The sequence below is a fragment of the Pyrgilauda ruficollis genome, unplaced genomic scaffold (assembly GCF_017590135.1).
Source record: "Pyrgilauda ruficollis isolate IOZ18807 unplaced genomic scaffold, ASM1759013v1 scaffold15, whole genome shotgun sequence".
NCBI lineage: Eukaryota > Metazoa > Chordata > Aves > Passeriformes > Passeridae > Pyrgilauda > Pyrgilauda ruficollis.
This window is the reverse complement of record NW_024513654.1, coordinates 12,581,574-12,603,703: the sequence shown is the minus strand read 5'-3', so window position 1 is coordinate 12,603,703 and position 22,130 is coordinate 12,581,574. Positions and strand designations below refer to the sequence as shown.

General features: G+C 42.6%; 1 protein-coding gene across 3 annotated transcripts in view; it reads left to right on the top strand.

Annotated features, from left to right (window-relative positions):
• The window catches only part of SUFU (SUFU negative regulator of hedgehog signaling), a 90,900-nt gene that overhangs the window by 19,056 nt on the left and 49,714 nt on the right, over positions 1–22,130 (top strand). For all 3 annotated transcript variants that reach the window (XM_041461353.1, XM_041461352.1, XM_041461351.1), the window contains exon 3: positions 6,698–6,834. In XM_041461353.1, coding sequence (XP_041317287.1) covers positions 6,698–6,834 — 137 coding nt within the window. The remainder of the gene's footprint in view (positions 1–6,697; positions 6,835–22,130) is intronic.

Below are 22,130 nucleotides of genomic sequence, written 5' to 3'. Positions count from 1 at the left end.
TGGCACTCTCCAGAATGAGACAGTAATGCTTCCAAGCCTCTAGAGCTCAAAGGGATTAACCTCCAGCAGCTAAGCATGACCCTGTCCTCCTTCCAGATGCTACCGCTTTCATGGTACGGACAGCAGAGCCTCAAAGAGGCAACCCCTAGATTGCCTTAACTTGCAGCTCAGAATGTTTAGGTGACCAGAGGACTAATGGTGGTTTACTTTAACATACTGTTTTGTAGGTGGTTGGGCAGGAGCTGCGTATAGGAACCACTTCTGTCAAAATGAGTTTAACTCAAGTGTTTGTGAATTATCAGTTGTGGGTCCTGCAAGCACAGTTCTGGGTACAGAGTATCAGTAGCAGAAGTTCATACCCGTGTTCTTGGCCATGATGATTTGTAGGATCACTTGGATTGGAAGGGACCTCCAATTTTCCAATTGATGCTTTCTCAGAGGGCTGAGTTCCCTGGATCACATCCCTAGATCCAATTCCAGAGTTTGATCACTATCCAGTGGCACTATATAAAACAGTTATGCCTGCAGAATTACGAATAAGGTTGATTTGACTCTGTAGGTTTAGAGGAAAAAACAATTTATCTGTTGTATCAACATTTGTTATTTACAGAGACAGTTTTGTAAAAACGAAATCTAAACTGTGAGTCTCCAGGTTTCAGGGACAAGATTATAACTGGCTGAGTTTTAAAGAAGCCAAACAGTAAAATCTGTGAAATCAGTGTTGTGTGTGTGTGAGTCTGTACCTGAAACTGTACCTTGTCTCCTCTTCCCCCTCTGCCCTGTAACAGCTCTTCCCTCATTGAATGGTAGCTCAGTGAAACACAATTCTGTTTTCATACTGGCCAGCACAAATTAATTCACAAATTTTTACTCAGCTCTATCTCAGTGTAAGCTTTCTAAGTGGATCCTACATGAGTATTTCAGAAAACTGAGAAACTCCTCCAAATAACTGCAGAGTGAGTGCCTCTGCATCTGTTTAGATTTAAATGTTGGAATAAATCTCTAAAAACATTTAACTTTCTAGAAGTGTTTTCCATTTGGTTGATGGCTTACACATTTGATATGATGTACTGCAAGAGCAAGCTCTAAGCAGCAGCTGCCACAGACTGATATCTCTGAGCCCTGTGTCACTCACTTTCCAACCGTGATTTTACATGAGCAGAAATCTTTGAGCATGTGTTCGTTTTATGTTTATATTTGCCCTGCTTATGTATGAAGTTTTTTGTTAAATCAAGCTACAAAGGAGTCCAGTAAGGTTGTGTGTGCAAGTTTGGGGTGGCAGGAGCTCATGGAATTTCCTGCTAAGTACTCTGAAGAGATAACCATCTGACATCCAGATAACCACCCCTTGCTTCTCTCAAACATTTGTATGTGAATAAATACTTTTTTTAATGTCAGGAGACCATCCAGGAGAATATGTGAGTAAGCAGGTAGGTTTTGGCTGAAATTACTCTTCTGGATACTTTTAAGCCTTTTATGTGAAGGGATTGCTGTGCCTATTTTCTTATGGAATTGCTTCACAGGAACTTCCCAGCATGCTGTCGGGGTTCTCAGATGAGAGTTTTATACAGTTTGACAGCTGCACTAAAAACAACTGCTTCCTGTTAGGCAAGATGCTGGAAGCACTAGGTAGGGTTTTGGTTTTTTTTTTCTTTCTTTCTTTTTTTTTATTTTTCCCTTAAGCTCTGGAATCTGCTGGCCATTTGCTTATGGTGGGTAGAAATTGCACAATGCACCTGGCACTGGAATTCAGAAGACTGACTGTCCTTAATCTTGTTTAAGGCACATCAGTTCTTGCCTGACGCCCTTCCCAGGAGACAGAGACACTGAAGTGTTTAGCTCAGTGGCTGCTGAAGTCTTCTCCTTTGGTTTTGGACAGGAGACCACCCTTTGTGTTGCTTGTTAGTGGGCAGTAAAAGGCAATTCACGTGATTCACGGCTCAGGTGATTCAAGTGATTTTCAGGGGGGACCTGTCAAGTCAGTCACTGGGTACCTTGATGCTTTTTGTGACACCAGTCCTCTGTGTTGCTAATAGTAGTCTCTTTGCTACCTAACAGAAAAATCTTCAGGGACAGGTATTAGCTCTGCAGCCTTAAAACATTATTGAGGGTTGGACTCTGAAGTGCTTTGGTCTGCTCAGGCAGAGTGGTGGATATGCCTGTCACCTTGGTTTGACCGTCTCCTCAAACTTGGAAAAGATCCTGAGAAGCTGATCTGAAGTACTGAAAGCTATGGATTGGCAATTATTCTGTTGAGGATTTTTTGGTGGGTGGGATGGGGATTGTGGGTACATTAAATTTGGTAGTGATACAAGTAACAGCAGCTTTTTCTGATGTTAGGTTTAGAAATGTGGTGATACTGTATTTCTGCAGCCTTCGAAATGGTGTCAGAGTAGCTCACCAGCAGCAGAACAGGTAACTGTCTTTGTAGAAAATGTGTAAAGATGCAATTAAGGAGTTTAAGTAAAAGGCATCTTAAGTGGTTTCACAAAACTAGTGTTGAAGCAGCTGAAAACTGAGTCTGAGACAAGTCATTCCAGAGTGCTGTGAACTTGCTTCCCAGAAGAGAGTCAGTTTATCTCTCTGAAGCTGTTGGGAGTGCAGCTGTGACTCCTGAAAGTGCAGTCATAACTATCCCCAAACAGCCTGAAAGGGCTTTCTTGTTGATCTCAGGCTGAAATAATCATAGTGATTTCCCTATGTAAACTCCCTTTTCCAAGGATTGGTTCACCTAATATATTTATATGCACATACTCTTAAACTCTCAAAAAAATAAACACCTAGTACACTCTGCTCCTTGTACAGAGCTGTGTAGCTTTCAAAAGCAGAATTGCAGAAATACTGCCATTTGCAGTGCAGTGAAGCAAACCTTCCCTTCTTCCTTGCAAAAGTGAGAATGAAAATGCTTTGGCATATAGCTTTGATTTGAACTGAAAAACCTCTGGTTTTCAGAGCTGCTTTTAAAGCAAAGGGCTACTTTGGCTTTTGATCCTCTTAAGCTGGGTTATTTGAAGTGAAAAACGTCCTGGGTACTCTGCTGCAGAGGGGAGCAGCTTTTCAGTTCTCTGTGTGTGGCTTCAGGAGAGGGCCTGGCAGAGCATGGGGTGGTGGGGGGCTTGGGGGGGCCTGGTTGCACAGCTCTGTAAATAAAGGGGCCTCTATTTCTTTGGATTCTTTTGCTGGAACTAAATATCATGATCAGTGAAACTCTTACCTCATTAAAGGAACAAGGCAGGCTCCTCCAGCCCATGCACAGTGCTGCAGTGTGGTTTGTTCTGAGCTGATTTTCTGAACAGATAAAGGGAGTTTTAACCTAAGAATGACATGTAATGTATGACCTTGGCTTTTGAAAGGTTTATTTTTGTTCTTTTGACAAAATAAGGTTTTAATATTAAATATGGGGTTGGATTTGACTTGGCAGATACCAGAGCCTTCTATTACTGCTGTAGTCATAATATAAAACTATCTGATGTGTGCCAGTGAGCATGCAGCAAGCCAAGAATTTCTCCATCAGTGTTTATTTTTCTGAAAACTTACCCAGTTGCTTTGCAGTTGGGGTGGCTAAAAAGGTGATGTGTCCTTGTGTTGGAGGGAGCAAAGCGGTGGTGGGCACAATATAGTCCATGCAGACTCTTTATACTTAGCATCTTTAGTTTTGGGGCAAAATAGGGGTTCCCCCGCCCCTTCGTGTTTTAGAAGTGTTTAGAAGAAACTTTCACTCAAAACTCCAGGGTTCACCAGAACCAAGGCATAAAACAAACTATGTGAAATATTCAGATCTGTTAGTACAGAAATTTAATGCTGTACTGCAGTTTTCAGTTTGTGTAGCCGGGGCCATGCAGGGATACAAAATACTAATTCTGAGCCTTTCTCCCTGCACATGTTCCATGTCAGATCATCATCTTACGGTAAAGCTGAGGTGCTTTTGGACTGCTGTGCTGCAAGAATTTGACTGAAGAAACCACCTGTAAAGCACTTTAGTGCTGAGATGCTGAACTAAGCTCCAAAGTCCTTTTACTAAATTGGCTGTAGTTTGAATTGGTTACCTTCAAATTTACACCACTACCACCCTACCCCCTACAAAATAAAAGCAAAAAAAACCCCAAAAACCCCCACTAAAACCCAAAAACAAACAACCCCCCTCCCCAAAAAACACAACAAAAACACCCAACCAACCTAACCATGACCAGAAAAACCTACATCAAACCTATCATCTCATTCCTCATTTCTCTAGCTCTCAGAGAAACCAGCCCCAAATAGTGCCAGAATCTAGTTTCTGTAGATCAAAGGCTGTAGTCAAAGTGTATTGCCTCTGCAGCTGGCACAGGAGTTGTGTCAGGCTGACCTGCTGGGAATGCTTTCCACTGGAAAGGGAGCAGGTTGGTGCAGGTACAGGTAGCAGAGAACGTGGGGAGGTCTGTGGAAGAGTTCATGGCTTCCATGTGCTTTAGCAAGATTTCTTCCATCTGTGTATTGTTACCCTTCCACCCAGTTTTTTTGTGGAAATGAGGCTTGTTTGGTCTTTTTGTTCTGGAAATATTCTTAGGGTTTTTAGCTTGTTCATTGACTGTACCTGGATGAAGGTAGTTGATTTTCTAGAAATTTTCTGGAAGTTTGGGGGAATTTGGAACTTACAGGAAGAAGCAAAAGTTTGAAAATCTGCAAGCCTGCAAGATGTGGTGGGTTTTTTGTCCAGCTTCTTGACATCCTCCTAAGATTGTCTCAACTGCTTAAGTACTTACTCCAAAAGGGAGAGACTGCCATGAGGACCCAGTGTTTCCACATGGAATAGGGAGGAGTATCTCTGTCCTTGTGAGAGATGATAAGCCATTTGTTCTTTCTTCCATTGGCATGTGTATCTGGAGATCTTGGGTTTCTAACTGGGAAAAATAATTTCCCATGCTATTTGCCTGTCCACTAGCAGACTGATGCATCCTTATCACAAATTTTGAAGCTGGGGCCAGTGTGAGCACCTATACAATTTCCCATGCTATTTGCCTCTCCACTGATATGATGACTGATGCATCCTTATCACAAATTTTGAAGCTGGGGCCAGTGTGAGCACCTATAGTAAAAGGGATATCTGTAAGAGAAGCCAAGCTGCGTAACTTGGCTATTGGATAGTTCTCTGTGATTTTCCTATACCAAGGGTCAGAAGCATACTGGAAGGTTGTAGGTCTGTGCAGCTCCTGAAGCTTATGTCTGCCTCCATTCTCAGGTACATCCCCCAAACCTCATCCAGGAGCTCTGGTCCTGGATTATGGTCCATTGTTTAATGAAAGAAATTCCATGGCATCTGTTGAAACTACATTGAACTTACCTTCAAATACAAGACGTTTATTAAGATTAAAAGCAAAACCTTTGGCAGCAATACTGACAAAATTACTATGCTAATTACATTCTAAATATTAATATTTCTTTCTATGAAAGACCTGTCTAAATTAAGCATAAAGTATTTCCAAAGTAATCACGAGTATTCAAAGCCACATATGTCACAATTTCCTCAAAACCAGATTACCAAGCTAAAATTAAACAGATCAAAGACTTTCACTTTATTGACTGTTACCTCAGAACAGCTGCACAATACAGGTGAATTTCATTTTTAAATTTTCCCTGTATTTTTACCAACTTGTGACCATTAACTATTCAAAAACATTTTAAGTCGAATCTTTAAATACAAATCCCTTAGATGCAAATAAAATTCTTCTAAGATTTAACTGTTAATTTGAGAATATAAGCATTGTATGCTGCTGCATTTTCTGAGTGTTCTTTGGAAGATACATATTGAATCTTTGGGGATTTTTTTAAAATCTTATAAGGGAAGTAGCTTAATGCTTGTTTCCTTACCTTTTTTTTTTTTTTTTTAATTTAGTAGTTCTCTGTTTAAGAGTCACACTACCATAGGAACAAATCCATTTAAGTAATGTTGCCTGTCAGCTTTACTGCTTTGTTACTACTGGTGTGTTGTGACCAGCAATGTTCTCCTAAATACAAGTGTTGCTTTGGATTTGCTGGATACTCACCTAAACACTTCTGTTACTCAGCAATTTTCATATGGATCAATGTAAAGCATGTGTGGTCTTCTTTAAACAGTTATTTTTGGGAAGCAGAGATCCAAGAGGTTAAAAAAAAAAAGCCCACTGAACTCTAGCTCATTTCATAGTAGAAATAAAGCTGTGTTGTTTCAGAACATGCCTTGAAAGGAGGAAATTCAATAGGGAGCCATCTTACTTTCCAAAAAATTTAGCTGTGAAACATCAGCTCGAAGGCTTTTTGTTAACTTTGATCTTTCTTAAAACTGACCCATTCATAATGTGTTTCAGTTTCTGGTTTATGCTTTTTCCTGGAATCAGTTCTTGAAAATGATCCACTTTGAAGCATTTTTATTTCTCCCTTTAAGAAATATTTCTTTTTTTTCCTTACTAACTGATATGTGAAACTAATAAAACACTATAGGGATGCTGGTTGTCCAAGGTACAACTTTGCTTTTGTGAGGCTGCCACTGTCCTGTATCAGTCAGTTAGGTAGACCTGCACGTGTGGTTACAGAACACAGGATCCACTGCACATCCAGATTCCACTCCCTGGATGGCTGGTTCTGTGAGGAGAACACTCCTCCTTTTTCCATGGTCCTAATCTTAGATCCTGCTCTGGTTACAAGAAGTGAGTAATGACTTTTTATTTTTCATTGCCTCCAGGTTTACAGGAACAGATGGACCGAGTGGTTTCGGGTTTGAGCTGACATTCCGACTGAAGAGAGAGACGGGGGAGTCGGCACCACCCACCTGGCCAGCAGAGCTGATGCAAGGCTTGGCCAGATACGTCTTCCAGTCAGGTACCACAGGGTTAATGCACAGCCTTGCTTTTTCCTGCTCTGCTTCTGAAGGGCCACATCTGGTACAGGGTGTGACACTTGTCTCATCAGCACTCAGTCACATCTTGGGAATTGTTTTTGCGTGGGAACCCAAAAGAGTGTGTTCCTTCCTCCAGGCCGGCCTGAAGGGACAAAACCAGTTGTTGTAAAGGTTACTGCAAATCCTGAGTATTGAAAATCTGAAGTTACATAGGAGTCAGTAACTATAGGAAGTCTGCCCAGTGACTCTTTCCTGCATAGTTGGATTCACAGAATTGCAGAAGCACAGAATGAACTAGGTTAGAAAAGACATTTGAGATCAAGTCCAACCTGTGATCTAACATCTCTTCATTAACTAAACTATGGTGCTGAGTGCCATGTCCAGCATCTTCTCTCAGCAAGAAAAACACATTTGCTTATCCTAAATGGCTGAGGAACAGCCGTCTGATGAGGTCTCACTTCTCAGCAGAACTTCCAAAAACATTGGAGCTCCATCACAGGCAAATCCCTTCCAGTGGTCCTTCAGCCAAGCAGTAGCAATGCATGTGAACATGGTGTTGTTGAGATGTGAAAATGTAAAAGTTGTAAGGAATGCTAAGGCTGGGAGGGCCAAGGAATTAACAGTTGTATACCATTACTGCTGGTGGAGAATTGCCAGAAAACTGGGAACCAGGGTACCTACAAACCATCCTCTTGCACTGTTCTTTCATAGTTTCATTTACATCAGTAGAGTGAATGTTTTAGTGCCAGCACATCAAAACCTGTGGAGTGGCTGATGGCTAATGTACTTGAAAGGCACTTTCCAGCATCACAAGAACTGAATGAAAATATTTAAAGAACATTTTTTAACCTAATTTGAGGTCCTTTACAGGTAAAGCACCTTCTAAATCGATGATTATTGAATTTGTAGCATTTGGTACCTGCTGAACTAGTTCATAAATTGCTCAGTAACTTCTGATTCTGCTGATGGTTTTCAGTCGGCTGGTTGACTCTCAAAGGGAAAAGGTTTGGGTAAGCACAGGATTGCTCTGCTAACCTCTGTAACAAATCTGAGGAAGTGCCAATCTTGTGGGTATTTTTCTGGATATTGGTAGACATAGTTCAGTGCCAGCCCAGATTATTGGTTGTGTTTTTGTAACCTTTGCTGTGTAGCTGTCTTCCACAGTTACCATCCAAAATTTGTCTCACTTCTCTGTCTTGATTTTTACAACTGTTAAGCGTCTAAATCTATGAGACTGTCATTATTTTTTACATTGTTTGAGATTCCCATCCTGCCTAAACTGTATTGCACAGCAGCTTTTTGGTACTGAGCATGCAGTGATGAATTCATACTCACATTTTCTATGCAGTGGTTGCAGGGTCTGAAGAAAACATCTGAGTCTCAAGTCTCCCTCTTAGATACAAAGTAATGTACGTGTTATGTGTAAACTTATACTGAATATTTTACGTCCCCTTTGGAATATTTCAAATTTCCTAGTCCAGGCAGCTGCTTGTGTGTCACTGTCTTTTCATGGGTGAGAGGAGGTCTGTGGAGTGAAATGGGATTTGGAAGGGTACTTAAGAGAAAACTTCTTGGTAACTAACCTGGCAGTCAGGCAGAGACTTCCCTTGTTTGGTTCCTGTAAAAATGCAGTCCCATCTTTTTGACCTCAAAGCCAAATAACTGTTCTTAGAATGAAAAGAGTGGCTGTGCCCATGCTTATCAATCTGGCATGAACCACCCTCCAGTGTTATCTTCTGCTTATCCATGCTGGTTTTTACTTTATATCCACCATGACTCTTTAAAGGCACACTGAAATTCATCCATGCTGATAGATTCTAGCCTCTGGGTGTTTAGTTTTCAATTTGCCTTATGAAAAACAACAGTGTATAAATCATAAATTGACTTCTTTCTTTGACTGTGTAATTGGGTGTGAGCCAATACCATGCTTATCATACAATGGGCAAACCACATGCTGGGTTACCTTAGGAAAAGTATGAACAGCAGACAGAGGGAAGTTATTACCTCTTTGGCATGGCACTGGGAAGGGCTTGCTTAAAATATTGTGTCCTGTTTTGGGCCTTTAAGAGATACTGAAAAACTGGAGAGTATTCAAGGTGGTCAGGGTTCTAGGGCATGTGAGCCATGAGGAGAGCTGGAGGGAGCAGGGCCAGTTTAGCCTGGGAAAAGAATGTGCAGGGTGATCTAATTGGAGCCTACAGCTGTAGGGACGGTAGTTACAAGATTGTGGGGTCAAGCCCTAGATAGTACATCAAAGGGCTACAGCTCTGAATTGCAGTATGGGAGGCCCTGGAAAAGCTTCAAGGAAAACTTGCTCACAAGGAGAGTGGCAAAGGACAGGGAATGGTTTATAAGAGAGATGCTGGAACGCCATTCCTGGAAAGGTTCAGGATTTAGCTCAACACTGCTAAGTTGATCCTGATCTAGCACTGGGGATGGCTGCACTTCAAATATGGAGGCTGGACAAGAGACCTGCAACAGCCTCTTAAAATATTACAGAAGTGTTGGATTTTGGGCGTTTTTTTCATGCTGCTTTATGCTCTTCAGCAAGCAGCTGTGTGTTGTCACCGACTGTTACCAGCCATTCCTTGCCTTGCATAAAACAAATCTGTATGCTGTTGCAACAAGGGAAAAAGCTCTAGTTTTATTTTAGTACAAATTTGATTATCACATGTCTCTTTTAGAAAAAAATTTTCTCAGGCTAAAATCGTCTGGTTAATAATAGACATCACATTAATCCTGCCAAGATGATGCATTTAAAAGTAAGACTTGTAATGGGGCCTATTTTATCATGTTTCTTCTTGATCTTTCAGGGCAATGCCAGTTGACCACAGCTAGATGCAGTAATTTTCTAATTTAGTCAAAGATCTCTCACTCCATTGCTCCGAAGAGTCTCCAGTACTCCTGCTACATCTGACGTGTCCTGCTTTATTTTGTTGTATTCCCTTGAGCTGTCTTGTCTCAGAATGGCAGTATCCAGAGCGGTTCCTGTGCTCTTCCTTATGTCACTCCTGGGTAATCAGGCACCCAGTCCTCAGCAGTGTTACTTTCTTTTCTGTCTGGTAGAGTTTCCCCCAATTTGACATTCTCACTCTGCAGAGCCAAGTGAGTTTCTGCCATTGTTTTTTCCTTTTTTTTACAGGACTTCTCTATTCTGATGTTGAAACTTTAAAACTGTGAAGTGTTTGAAGGGTTAGTTCTTCTGAAGCCCATTGGGCATGAAGCAGGCTGTGGCATGACAGCATTGTTTTACATGATGAAAGGTTTCTTTTTGCTCAAGTTCTTTCTGACTGTAGTGCTTAGAGCATTTGTCAAATGAAACTCTGGTAAGTGTTGTTTAACTCTAAAGTTAACTCTAAGTGTTGTTTAACTCATGTTCTTTAATGTCATCCTCTTCAGTTGTTTAAAAAAAACAAAACAAACTATGGTGTCTCTTTAATACTCCAAAGTAGCCTTAAAAACATTCGATGAACTGAAACAACTGAAGTAAAGCTTATGAATCCACCGTGAACAAGAAGCAAGAAAAATAATAAAATCAGCAGAAACTTTTTGGATAGGCTCCAAGCGCTTTCACATGTCAGAAAATTGTTTACTCTGAAAGCTGTACTAAGAGCTAAATTTTTGTCTCTTGATAAAAGCTAACTTTTTAGTTATCATCGAGGTGTGCTGCTGAGTCCAGTTCAAGCTGGGGGAGAGTAAGGTGTAGTCATACTCCTGCTGAGCCTGAGCATTTTCAGGTGGTGATGACTGAGTTAAATATTCACCTAGCAGCTACTGCTGTCTTAAATATTATTCCTGTGTATTGCAGTTGCAAAGCATGTCTCATTGCAAGTGATGTATTTTTCTAACAAACACTTCTAGGCAAATGAATGTTGCATTGCTTTGTTTCTCTCTCTCTTGCACTGTGGCAGTGCTTTAGAAAAGCAATCTTCTGCATTGAATTTCAGATCTCTTTCAGCCTTGGCTTCTCTGCTCACCGTAACAAACGCTTGGTGCTTTTGATTAAAGAGCAGTACTTACCCTCCTTCAAACAACAGCAAGCTTTCAAGTTTCAAAAAGTTTTATTTGTGGCTTTATCTGTTCTTAATTTTATCATGTTTGACCATGACCACAAATTCCAACTCTGTTAGTTTTAAAAAATCCCCAAACCTTCAAACCTTGAAAAGGAAACTTTGCACAATTCCGCGACCTTAGCTTGTCATGGTTCATGGGTGTACTGCAAATATCTCATGGTAGAACAAATTTATACTTCAATTCAAATGAAAAGGAAGAAACGCTCTTCCTACAGAAAGCTTATCCAGGTCCAAGGTCTTCTCCTGACACAGGAATAATCCAGTGCAATCGGTTGGGGGAAAGCAGCAGTTCTGAAAGGAGAAGAAAACTATTTGGAGTTACTATTAACAATGACCTATACCTAAACCAACACACTCTTCATGCTGACAGATAAAAGTGAAATTATTCTGATGTATAAATAGAAGTGTTCTGTGTATTGCATATGATTGGGTCCTACACTGCAAGGGAGAGGGAGAACATTGTATTTCATTTTGGGCAAAAAGCTTCAAGCCAGATGCATCTCAGTTGGAGGGAGACTGGAGGAGAGCAGTAAGAATGATCCAGAGGTCCAGAAAATATGACCTGTGAAGGAATGATCAAAAGCTCCATTTGTTTAGGCTAGGGAGGAGAAAATGGAAGATATGAGAACAGTCTTCAAATATGTAAAAGGTTGCTGTAAGGAATAAAGTAATAAATACATTTTGCATGTACCTACTGGGGACAGGAGAGACTAAAAATTCTGTAATTTAACTACTAAAATTTCTGTAAAAAAGGCTTAGGGTTTGTCATTAGGAGAACTTCTGAATGGCAAGTGCAGTGACACATTTGGATAGTGGCAGATTCCCTATTGCTGCATATCATTGAGAATAAATCAAACTGTTCTTTATGGATATTTTTCAGGCAGAGTTTATCCTTCCTTTAGGCAAGGGCAGAGTGGGAGCCTTCTTAGTCTCATTTATTATTATAAATATGTCTTGAATGACTAAATATTCTTTTCAGGTCTTCTAAATGTATTTTTTTTTATTCCATAAATACATAATTTATCTTTTCTCTTAGTCTCCTGATGACTAGTGCACTGGAAGATATTTAAATGTGAGTTTGATGTCTCAACTAATTGAAAAGTTGAACTTTAATATTAGACTTTTGACTAGTCAGTAATAGGAAGCTGTTTGCATCCTGGGTACTGCAAAATAGTAATAACAAAATGTGCAGGCAAAGTAAGTAAGGATGCAAGGTTCAATTTTTCAGTGGCAATTTAATATAAATTTCATCTGAGTAGTTCAGAAGGAACTTATATGAATTATTCCTTAGAAAACTTATTACTTCTGAAAAGTGGATTGGACAGAACCAATTCCAGTAGGTACATGACAAGTTATACATGTTGATAACAACATGTCAAAACAACAGCCAAACTAACTATAGCTGGTTTGGTTTGTGTTTTTTTCCCCACAAACACCTCTGCACTGTCATGGTGAAGGATCCCCTTTTCAGGTAAAAAGATATTAAATATATCTGTTATTTCTGTGAAACCTGTAGGAACTTAGTATCTGTGAGCTTCTGTCCTCTGCCATGATTCAAGTCCATGGGCCAATTTCCCAAAGTCTCCTCTGGAAAGGAGGATTGTTCTGCTGCATGGAAGTGCCCAAGGCAGCACAGCTGCAAAAGCCTTTGGCAGCCAGGCTGAAAAGCACGCCCAAAATGAGGTACATGTAGCCTTCCTTAGTAATTTCTGACATGTCTTTCATCAGGTAGAAATTACTTTATGACAGCTTGTGTCTAGTTTAAAGAAGGGCACACACACCATTCCTGCCATGTGCATGATGTCCCAGTACCTCAGTTTGGGGCCGTTATGCCGTCTCTCTATGCTGCAGTTTCACCTTCGGTTAAACAAGGGATTGATTATGGAAGTTGCAAAGGCTGCAGGTGTAGATGCACTCTTCTTATTCAGCAGTTTTCACCTAAATCAAGTTAGTTTAGTCTGAGTCATGGAGGTTCTTTGTGTTTGACGGGCACTGTAACTCTTACACTGAAAGTGGGGCTCAGTGGGATTAGGGGATCTGATGGGGGTCACAGACCTGCAGCCATTAGCCAGCAGGTCCCTTGGCACCTGCTGTCCTGCCATAACCACCAGGCCTCGGCTTCACATCTCCTGGGGTGCAGAAAGCTTCAGAGTTGTACCCTCTGTGACTCTTTCCTTGCCAACATGTTTTCAAACATTCTTGACACAGGCCAGTTTCTGTGTGTAAAAAGGAAAAAACCAAAACAAGCAACCAAACTCTAAACCTAAAACAAACTCCTTGCTTCCTCGAATACAAATGAAGCTTCTCTGGCTTGTTTGTAAAGCTGTTTATTTCTTCCCAGGAGGATGACTAAAGCCAAATAAAATGTGCCAGTAATTCATACACATTTTTCCCTGACTGTACCCTTATCTTTTTCTTCCCAACCCCAGGCCAATTTATTATTCTCTTCTGGTTGCTATGGTTCTGGAAAATATATATTTTCTATCATCTGTTTATAATATTGACCCGTTTCCAGTGTAGAGCTGGCCTGTCTCCTCTCTAGTATTCCAGGATTTTAGATTAAAATTGTATGGAGATTAACTGTGTTTTTTAGCTCTACAAAGAAGTATAAATCAACATCAATTTCTATTCAACAGAACCTGTTATGCAGTGAACTCTGCTGCGTGAATGCTGAAATTGTAGCACAGTAAATTGCTGTAGGTGAACAGGACACTCAACCAAGTGTGCAGGGGCTGCGTGCCTTTATTCTGCAAAGGGGTATGGAAACATTAAGTCACTGGTTCCAATTTAACCCGAGTTTGTCGTGGCCAAAAGCTCTCATCATCTGATAGTTATTCAGCGGTCCATGAGAAATTGGTTGGGTTTTAGCCTAATTCCTCTTAGATGTTTCCCATAAAACAAGCTGTTCTGTGAGCAGCAGCTCAGATCGAGCCTGGGCCTTTGCATTTTTGTGCAGTGTCCTGCATTGCTGCAATAAATCCCCTTCTCCCCATACTGCTGCCTTTGAGCTCACCTCCCCAGTACTTCACATCCCTCCCCCCATCTCCTAAGCCAGCCTTGTCACATCCCCTAGCTTCCAGCTGGGACGTACGTGCTGTGAGTGGTACCAAATGATGTGCTGGCTGACAAAACAAACCGGTTGCTGGCGTGCGGAGTGGTTGGCTGATGAGCTGGGCACGACAGGCAGCTGTCAAGCTCGTGCTTTGGTCCCTAACCTGTAGCTGGCTTCCTCTGGAGCTGGATGGCACTGCTGATGTTGTTGGCAACAGAACTGCCAGATGTAACTCTTGTAAATTGTCATGAAAGGCATTGCAGTGAAGTGCTGGCTGCAGATAGACCTGGCCCTTTTTACTCCCTGTTGTAGATCTGGGTTCCCTTAGTAATGTAGGTGCCTTCTGCAGGCTTGCAAAGCTTAGTATTATGTCAGTTTGTATGACTCTAATTTTGGGACCTCCAGAGTCCAATGCTTTTTTCCTCACTTGTGAGGCAGGGATAGACCCAGCTCTCTTCTGTGGGTGGCTGCAGAGGTACAAGCTTGCCAGTCCTTGGAAAGCAGCTTTGCAGTGGCCTTGGCCATGGCTGAGTTTCCCTGGCTGTGAACTGGCATGCAGCTGGTGGCCTGTCCTTCCTCTCTGTGAGTCCTCTCTTGATCCAGAGTGGTTTCAGGTGTGGGTGGTAAACTGGGAGAGGGCATAGAGCAGAGACATAGCTGCAAATGGCACCGTGTGTGTGGTGTGTTCTTCCTGGCAGCACAAATGGAGTTGCATGGCCTTAGATTTTGTGTGATTACATTGACTTCACTTCTCTTCCTGTTTTCAGCAGGAAAGGTGCTGCCCCTTTGTGATACTGGAGGCACCCCAGTGCCAGACTCAGCCCTGCTTTTTGCCTTGGAGCACTGTCACTTTATCAGCCACTGATGGGATAAGCTGGCCATTATTTTTGCTCATTCTTATGGTTTTAGTGAGTAGCATCTTTCTGGCCTTTGTGACTTGCTGGGACCTTGGGCTGCACTACAGAATCTCTTCCCCATACATTTAATTCAGCTGCAGCACAGAAAAGCCTCTGCAGCCCTTTGGCCAGGTTTGAGAAGTGCAGGATGATTTCCCAGGAACTCATGATGAGAGGAAGGGACCAGCACCACTGCTGAGCGACATTGCCTTTTGCTTCATTAGCATGGGTGCTCTGAAGCAGGGCTGGGCATGAGGCTCCTCCCAGTCAGAAGTACAGCAGTAGGAAAGCATGACTGGAACCCCAGGAGTTTCCAAGGACGCCTGTACTATTATTTTACTTGGAAGATGAAAAGTCTGTGTCTTATGGTGTCATTAAGCTAGTTATACAACATAAAGTCTTTTCTCCTCTACCTCCCTAATCTCCCACAGTTTGGGCTTTTTTCCTCTCCTGCAGTTTGTCTGGATTCATGCTTATTTCCTGTGTCTTGCTGTGGAAGCCAGTGTTGTCTCTCCAACTTCTAGTTCTTGGCTGGGAACAGGTCTCTGACCTTCTCCAGCCCCAAAGGATAGGTTCACACTAAGGCACGGAGAGACTTTGCCAGGAGCAAAGGCACAGAAAGCCTTTGTTGCTTATAAAAGACTTTGTTGAAATAGAAGGAAAGCTGTCTTCCCCTAGACTGCTTTACTGATTACATAGTATTTCCAGGCAGTAAGTGAGGGATCTCAGTGCTGCCTGAAAGAGAAGGCTTGTTTGTAGCTGCTACTGCAATTTAGATAAAGTAGGTTTAGGCCCAGTTTGAGTTGGCGAGATTTCAACTGATGCTGTCCCTTTTAATTCTGTCAACTCATGTCCTGTTCCTGCCTGGGAACTGAACTTGGCTTGTTGTTTTTCAGCTGTTCAGTACAGGTCATTCAGTTGGTTCATTTAAAAAAAAAAAAAAAAAGGAAAAAAGAAAGGGGGTGGGAAATTTGTCTTCTCTCTGTGTTTTACATCAGTCCATGTGCCCTGATGCTGCTCCCAAAGGGTCAGAGATGGACACAGTGCCAAGACTTGTAACTTTGATGCATGGTTATACTTAGAAATGCCCAAGTTACTTTAGCATTCATATTGCAGGTGGGCTGCTATTGGGAGAGGGAGGGAAGAAGCTGGCACAGAGACCTGGAGGAAGCTGTGTGACGCATCTCTGTGCAGGGCTGCTGCAGCAGCCCAAGTGGCAGAGGGACAGCCAGCAGGCCCCATGCCCAGGGACGCCTGGATGCTGGCCCTGAGCAGGTGTTTATCCAGAGTGGCTGCAGTTCAAGATCAGGACTGATCTGGCTGTTTTCTGCCCAAAGTGGAGGGGAGCCGAGCTCTCTGCAGGAAGCCTTTTCTTCCATCCTACCCAGAGCCTCCCCACTGTAGGAGAGTGAGGAGGAGCCACCATGTTGGAGACCAGCAAGCTCTGTGAGGGAGAATATCTCTTAACCCTGGAATAAAGGAAGCAGGGGAGAAGCTGCTGAGCCCTGCCTTGGATAAAGGCTCTGTCCCCTGTACTGAAGGAGGAATGCAGGACAAAAGAAACAGTATGGGGAAGGCAGAAAACTCCCCCTCCTGCTGGTGTGAAGTCCTTTGGCCTCTCATATATAAGGTCTTTGTCCCACCCAGCCTTTCCTGGGAAACGGAAGCAACTGCTTTAGCAGTTAAAAGCTTCTGCAGAGAACAGTATTGCCTCCTCCTATAGAGGAGCTGAAAGCAACAACACAGAGGGATTGTTCTGCAGTCGCAAGAGCATCCTCTCTCACTGCCTGTGTGCAATTGTTTGGGATGCACAGAGGAGAGTTTGAAGGTTACACGTACTGAGTAGCCTTCTGAAAAGGACTGTGTTTTCCCTTGACAGCTGCCAAGCCCATGTTAGATGAAACTGCAGAGTAGAGTAACTGCAGACGAACTGCAGAGCTGGAAGTTGGGTTCACTGTTACATATCCACCTTCTTACACATTCTATTGAAGATCTGTGCAGCGAGCAGTGCTCAAACTGTGCTTTCTGACTAACCCACTCTGCCTGTGAGAGTGGCAGTGTGCAGAGCTCATTACAGACCGTCTTCTGACAGCCTCAGAGCCAAAGATCCTTTGCAGCAGCCCGCTCAGCCAGGAGGCAGCAAATGGGCACAGCAGGGGAAGTGTTTTGTTCTTGGTGGGAAAGAGAAACTGGGAGAGTATATGCAGAGGTTGTGGGCAGCCCAGAACCTGAGGGAAGTGGACCCTTGTGCTTTTTGATTTAAAATTAGGGCTTAAAGGAGTCTTTTCAGAACACTTGGGATGGTGTTTCAAACAATGCTCCATAAACAGGCTGTCCATTTTGCATTTGAACCATAAATACAATTATTGGAACAGAATAAGTGTGTTTCTCTTGCAGTGCTGTAATAGGTTGGTAGAGCTCAATGGTAACTATTTTATGCAAGTATGTGTGAATGCAAAGTTTTTCTGTTTCCTGCCCTTTGGCCTCCTGCTTTGCCAAAGTAAAACAAAAGTTTGGCCTGTGCAAGCTTTAAATTCCTGAAAATTTAAGGGAAAATAATCAACCACTAAGAAAAATGACACAGTGCTCTCTTGAAGACCTCTGCCCTCTTGTCCATTACAAGTCCCAGAACTAATGCCTGAGTAATTAGAACCTTTTTCTGAAAGGGTTATAATGTGATAACTTTGTGGATGTTTTCTCACAGACCATCTCCCCTTTCTTGCTGTTTCTTAAATAATTTTGCTAAAACAGATACCCTGGGGCTGGCTAAGAGTCTCTCTGTCAGATGTCTGTGCTGTGAAGGCTATTCTAGGAAGCTGCTTGTATGTTCTTTGGGTTCTTCAGAGGCAGATCCTGCCTTTGCTTCCCCTTCAAGCTCCTTGAAATCTCTTCAACAGAAATGTCTTATAGATGCATATCTAGGGGAAGATCACAAGTGACTGTACAACTTATGGTGCTCATGGGTCCATCTAGGTATCCTCCCTTCTCAGTGGCCTGCACACGTGCAGGTATGTAGGAGGTCCAACAAGGAAAAAAGTTTTTCTCACCTGCTGCAGTTCTATTCCCTCACTGAGGACATTTAAAGGTTGCCAGGTGCTGTGGGTACCAGTCTTTGTTCTAGTTGCAGCTGGCTGGGAAGCATTCAGGTAACTGTAAAACATTCTGGCTTTCCTGTGCTGGAACGCAGGATAAAGTTTTTAAATGGCAGGCAAGTATCTTTCAGACTGGTCATGTGGGGCCACATGATGTGTAAATAAACTGTCATTAAATACCTGTTTTGAGCTGAGTTCTTATCTGACAGGAGATCCTGCTGTATAACATCCTTTCTGGCTCCTGGGCCTCCACCCCATCCTGAGGCTATTTACTTTTTGAAGCTTTTGACGATGTAACTGCCATCCCTTAAAGGGGTGCTGCAAAATGCATCTCCTTCAGGTGAAGGATGCAGAAAACTGCTAGCAGCGCAGCTGGGCAGGGGTGGAAGGGTCTCTTGCCTGACCTGGAGGTCAGAATTCAGCAAGCACATCACAGGAGGATGGAGAAAGTAAAAGGAAGACTGGGGGAGGTGAAAGCACCCCAACCCTGCAGTACCCAAGGGTGATGGGTCTGAGTGATGGGGTGTAGAGGAGCAAGAGCTTGGAGCAGCAAACTTCTGGGGGACTGAGAAGGAACAACTCACATCTGTGTTCATTTTCTTTTTCTGCCATACTCAACAATTCCAGCTAAGTCGTTTCATGCTGCCATGCCTTCTTCCAGCTTCCCCTTTCTGGAGGAGGGAGCCATGCAGATAAATCACTGTGTTGTTGCAAAAGCAGGGTGAGAGATGCAACCTGCCCTGGACAGTGCTTATACAAAGGGGACACCAAACATGTGCCAGCTCCTGGTTCTGCTGATTGTGAGGGCTGCAGAAGCCTGAAGGGAACAGAGCTGAATGAAGTTGCGGGGAGGAGAGGAAGTGTGGGAGGAGGTGGCTGGTGGTGCAGGCTGTATGGAGTCAGGGAAAGGGCTGCAGAAGCCTGAGGGGAACAGAGCTGAATGAAGTTGTGGGGAGGAAGTGTGGGAGGAGGTGGCTGGTGGTGCAGGCTGTATGGAGTCAGGGAGAGGACAGGGGGCCCACCACTTGCAGAGGGTGGGAGTGTGCCCTGGGCACTGGAGTCACTTGCTGGGAGCCTGCTGAGAAATTCCCAAAGTTTGCAGTCATGGAAATTGTATACACACGTAGCATGGGGCAGGAAGAAGGAGCAAGCCAGATATGCAGATCTGTAAGGGATGGAAAGAAATGTCTTGGAAAACAGAAGGGGTAGAAGAGGCTCAGAACCAAATTGGTTACTATACAATAGCATTTAAATTTTTTTTTCCTATAATGCTGCACTCTGCAGGGTGGGAGAAGGCATCTGGGTGCCTGGGATCTACTCTGTGAGAAGAAAAGCAGTATTTGTAACTCCATCAGTGGAAGCTGCAGTACAGTGAGACACACTTTCCATCATCCCACTGCCAATAGTAGTGATGACTGTAAGCACAACACAGATAAGTGAGGAATCACCTTGCCCTGCTGGTGATGTACCCTGGGAAGGTGTGGGGGGCTCTTCATTGGGTTTTCAGTTCAAAGAATTAAATGATCAAGTAAGTTGATATGTGTTTGCATAAATTGATTTGGCTCTTTTGTGCGGGTTGTTAATTTTCCAGACTTAACACCCTGGAGCTGTGCAGTAATAATCTTTGTATTTTCAACCTGCAGAGCTATTTTAAAAAAATAAGCTGTATCATGCTTCTCTGCTTTCTAACTGTCTTCAAATCTCAGAGGTCAAGCAGTCCTTACAGTACTGATAATCTGGTTTTTTCCCTGCTATTTTTTAAAGAACCTTTTATCTAGGCCCCTTGTTTCTAAAAGCCCAATTTGAATCCCTGCAGTGGAGCTGTTGTTTAATTGTATTCCTGGGATTTAATTCTTCCTAAGGGATCTTCTCTATGCTGCATGTCTGCAGGAGGCAGCAGCTCTGCGTGAATTTGCACCTCTTTGGAGTGCCAGGGCTGGGGCAGTTCCTGTTTCCAAGGCAGGAGGTAAGGGGCAGCAAAATTGAACTGAAAAAGAAAAACGGAGGAAAAGCATTTTTTAAACATAGTACAAATATATCACAGCTTGGATTCTGCTAATTCCTTGTATATTCTTAAAACATGTTCATCTTGACTTGAAAACAAAATTATAAACTAACTGGCAGTGGGCCCCACAGATTATATCCCAATTGTTTTTTCCCTGTACCAATCCACTTGTGCAGTTCTTTGTAGGTTAGGAAACTAAGCTTGAGACTGAATTTAGCATTAATTATGCTAGTTTAATGTGGCTGGCAAGTGAGTCTAAATAAAGTAATTTTCTTTATAGTCTGTTTTTTAAAAATTTTTGTCCATATAATGGGTTACAATAACAGTATTACTTTGAGATACTTAGGCACAACTTTCGTCTTTAGCTCTTGTATCAATTTATTATACTAACATCTTTGCATGCATGCTTATATTTATTATTGAGCTAGTTAGAAATATATTAAGTAGGTCTGGTGAAAAATATAGCTATTGCATTTCAGCATTGGACTCTGTGTTTGCCCTTAATTTCTCTCAATTAATTCTAGCTGTTTGGTCTGCAAAATGGTACTGAAAAACAGCATCAAATCTTACTTGTGACAGATTGCCAGATTACTTTTTTTTTAACAAAGCCAGACTGAATATTAAAAATGTGTTGGAGAAAATGCATTTATATAATAAATTATACAGACCATGCATGGGGTAATGGCAATGCAATAAATTACGTTGTTTCTGTAAGTATTGGATAAGCTGCATTCAATTTAAATGTCTGGCTGCATCACTGTCATGCTGGTCAGGAACTCACTGGGGGCCTTTTTAACATTCCTGCACCCATAAGTCATGGAGTTAAAATCCTTCTTTGCTCTCAAATACACAATTTCTCTGAGTTATGCAGGCTGACATCTGTGACTTGCTGCCTGCAGTTTAGCTGAGATCTCTGAGTCAAAATGCAGGTTTGTAGCCCTTAGAGCAGCCAGTTTTCACACTGCTGAACACTGTGGATAATGTAGGTCTGGCTCTGTGAGGGATGTGGTCATCTTGTTTGTGTGCCAGCATCCCCAGTGCCACATGCTGATGCAGATTTACCAGGGTGGTTTTTTGGTTGCATTTTTCCTCTATTTTTAGACCAAGGTAGCAGAGAATTGCCAAGCATTGTATAAGCATAGCTAAGCAACATCACTGCTCCGAGAGCACGATCCAGGTAGCCCTGCTTTTGCAGGGGACAAGCAGGACTGTTTCAGCATCATCTTGCACATGTCCCCAAATAAAGTGACCATGTAATGATGGCCTGGCTTTCCCCAGAAACAGGAGGAACAGAAACATGCTCTTGAAGGATATGAGTCTAGAGTGGCTGTTTTCCCAACACCAAGCAAATGTAGTTAGTGTACTTAGGGCTTCTCCCACTCAGTGCTGTATCAGCTTCTAACCTGTGGCACACTGTCCAGCTGGATTTATCTGGCTACTTACTGACCACAGTTTAACCCTTCTGATGCTGATTTTAGCTGGCATTTGGAAGGAGGAGGTGTCTTAGAAGAGGTACAGACGAATGGTCAGGCTGCGAATCTGTTCTTCTAATTTTAAAATTTATCTTAAGAATTACATGGCAGGACCATGTCAGAAGGGACAAGTTTCTGGCCTGTGGATTAACCAGAGTGGTGCAATTTGAACTGCCTTGGAGCCAGAGGGGCTGAGGACAGGAGTCTGCATGGACAGGAAAAAGGCTTAAAGTTGCCTTGCTCTCTTCTTGCTGGTGGAACAGCATCAGTTCTTTGTTTTCCTCCTTAAGTTGCCAATGCACATGCAAGAGAAGATAGTGGACTCCCAGATGCCCAAAGACTGTTTGCCATCTGCTCTGAGTGCAGGGTAGCCAGCTCACTGGAGATGTTCCCTGACTCACTTTCAGCCTGGAGCTGCCTTTAGGATGGAGTTCTCTCTCAGCTCCAGGTACTTCTCTAAGTTTGCTGTCCTTTTCAATTTACTCCCTGTGACAATTAAGGGAGTAAGGACTCGTAGCAGGATCCCATATGTGGAAAGCTGGCAGGTTTAAAAAAGGAATTGAAAATACAGTGGAAAGTAATCTGTGTTTCTCTCTAGAGCTAGGTAGCACCACTTGAGCATAGATTGCATGCATTATACTGTTTATGAAACATCCCAAGGCCAAGAATATGACTTGGTTTTATTTC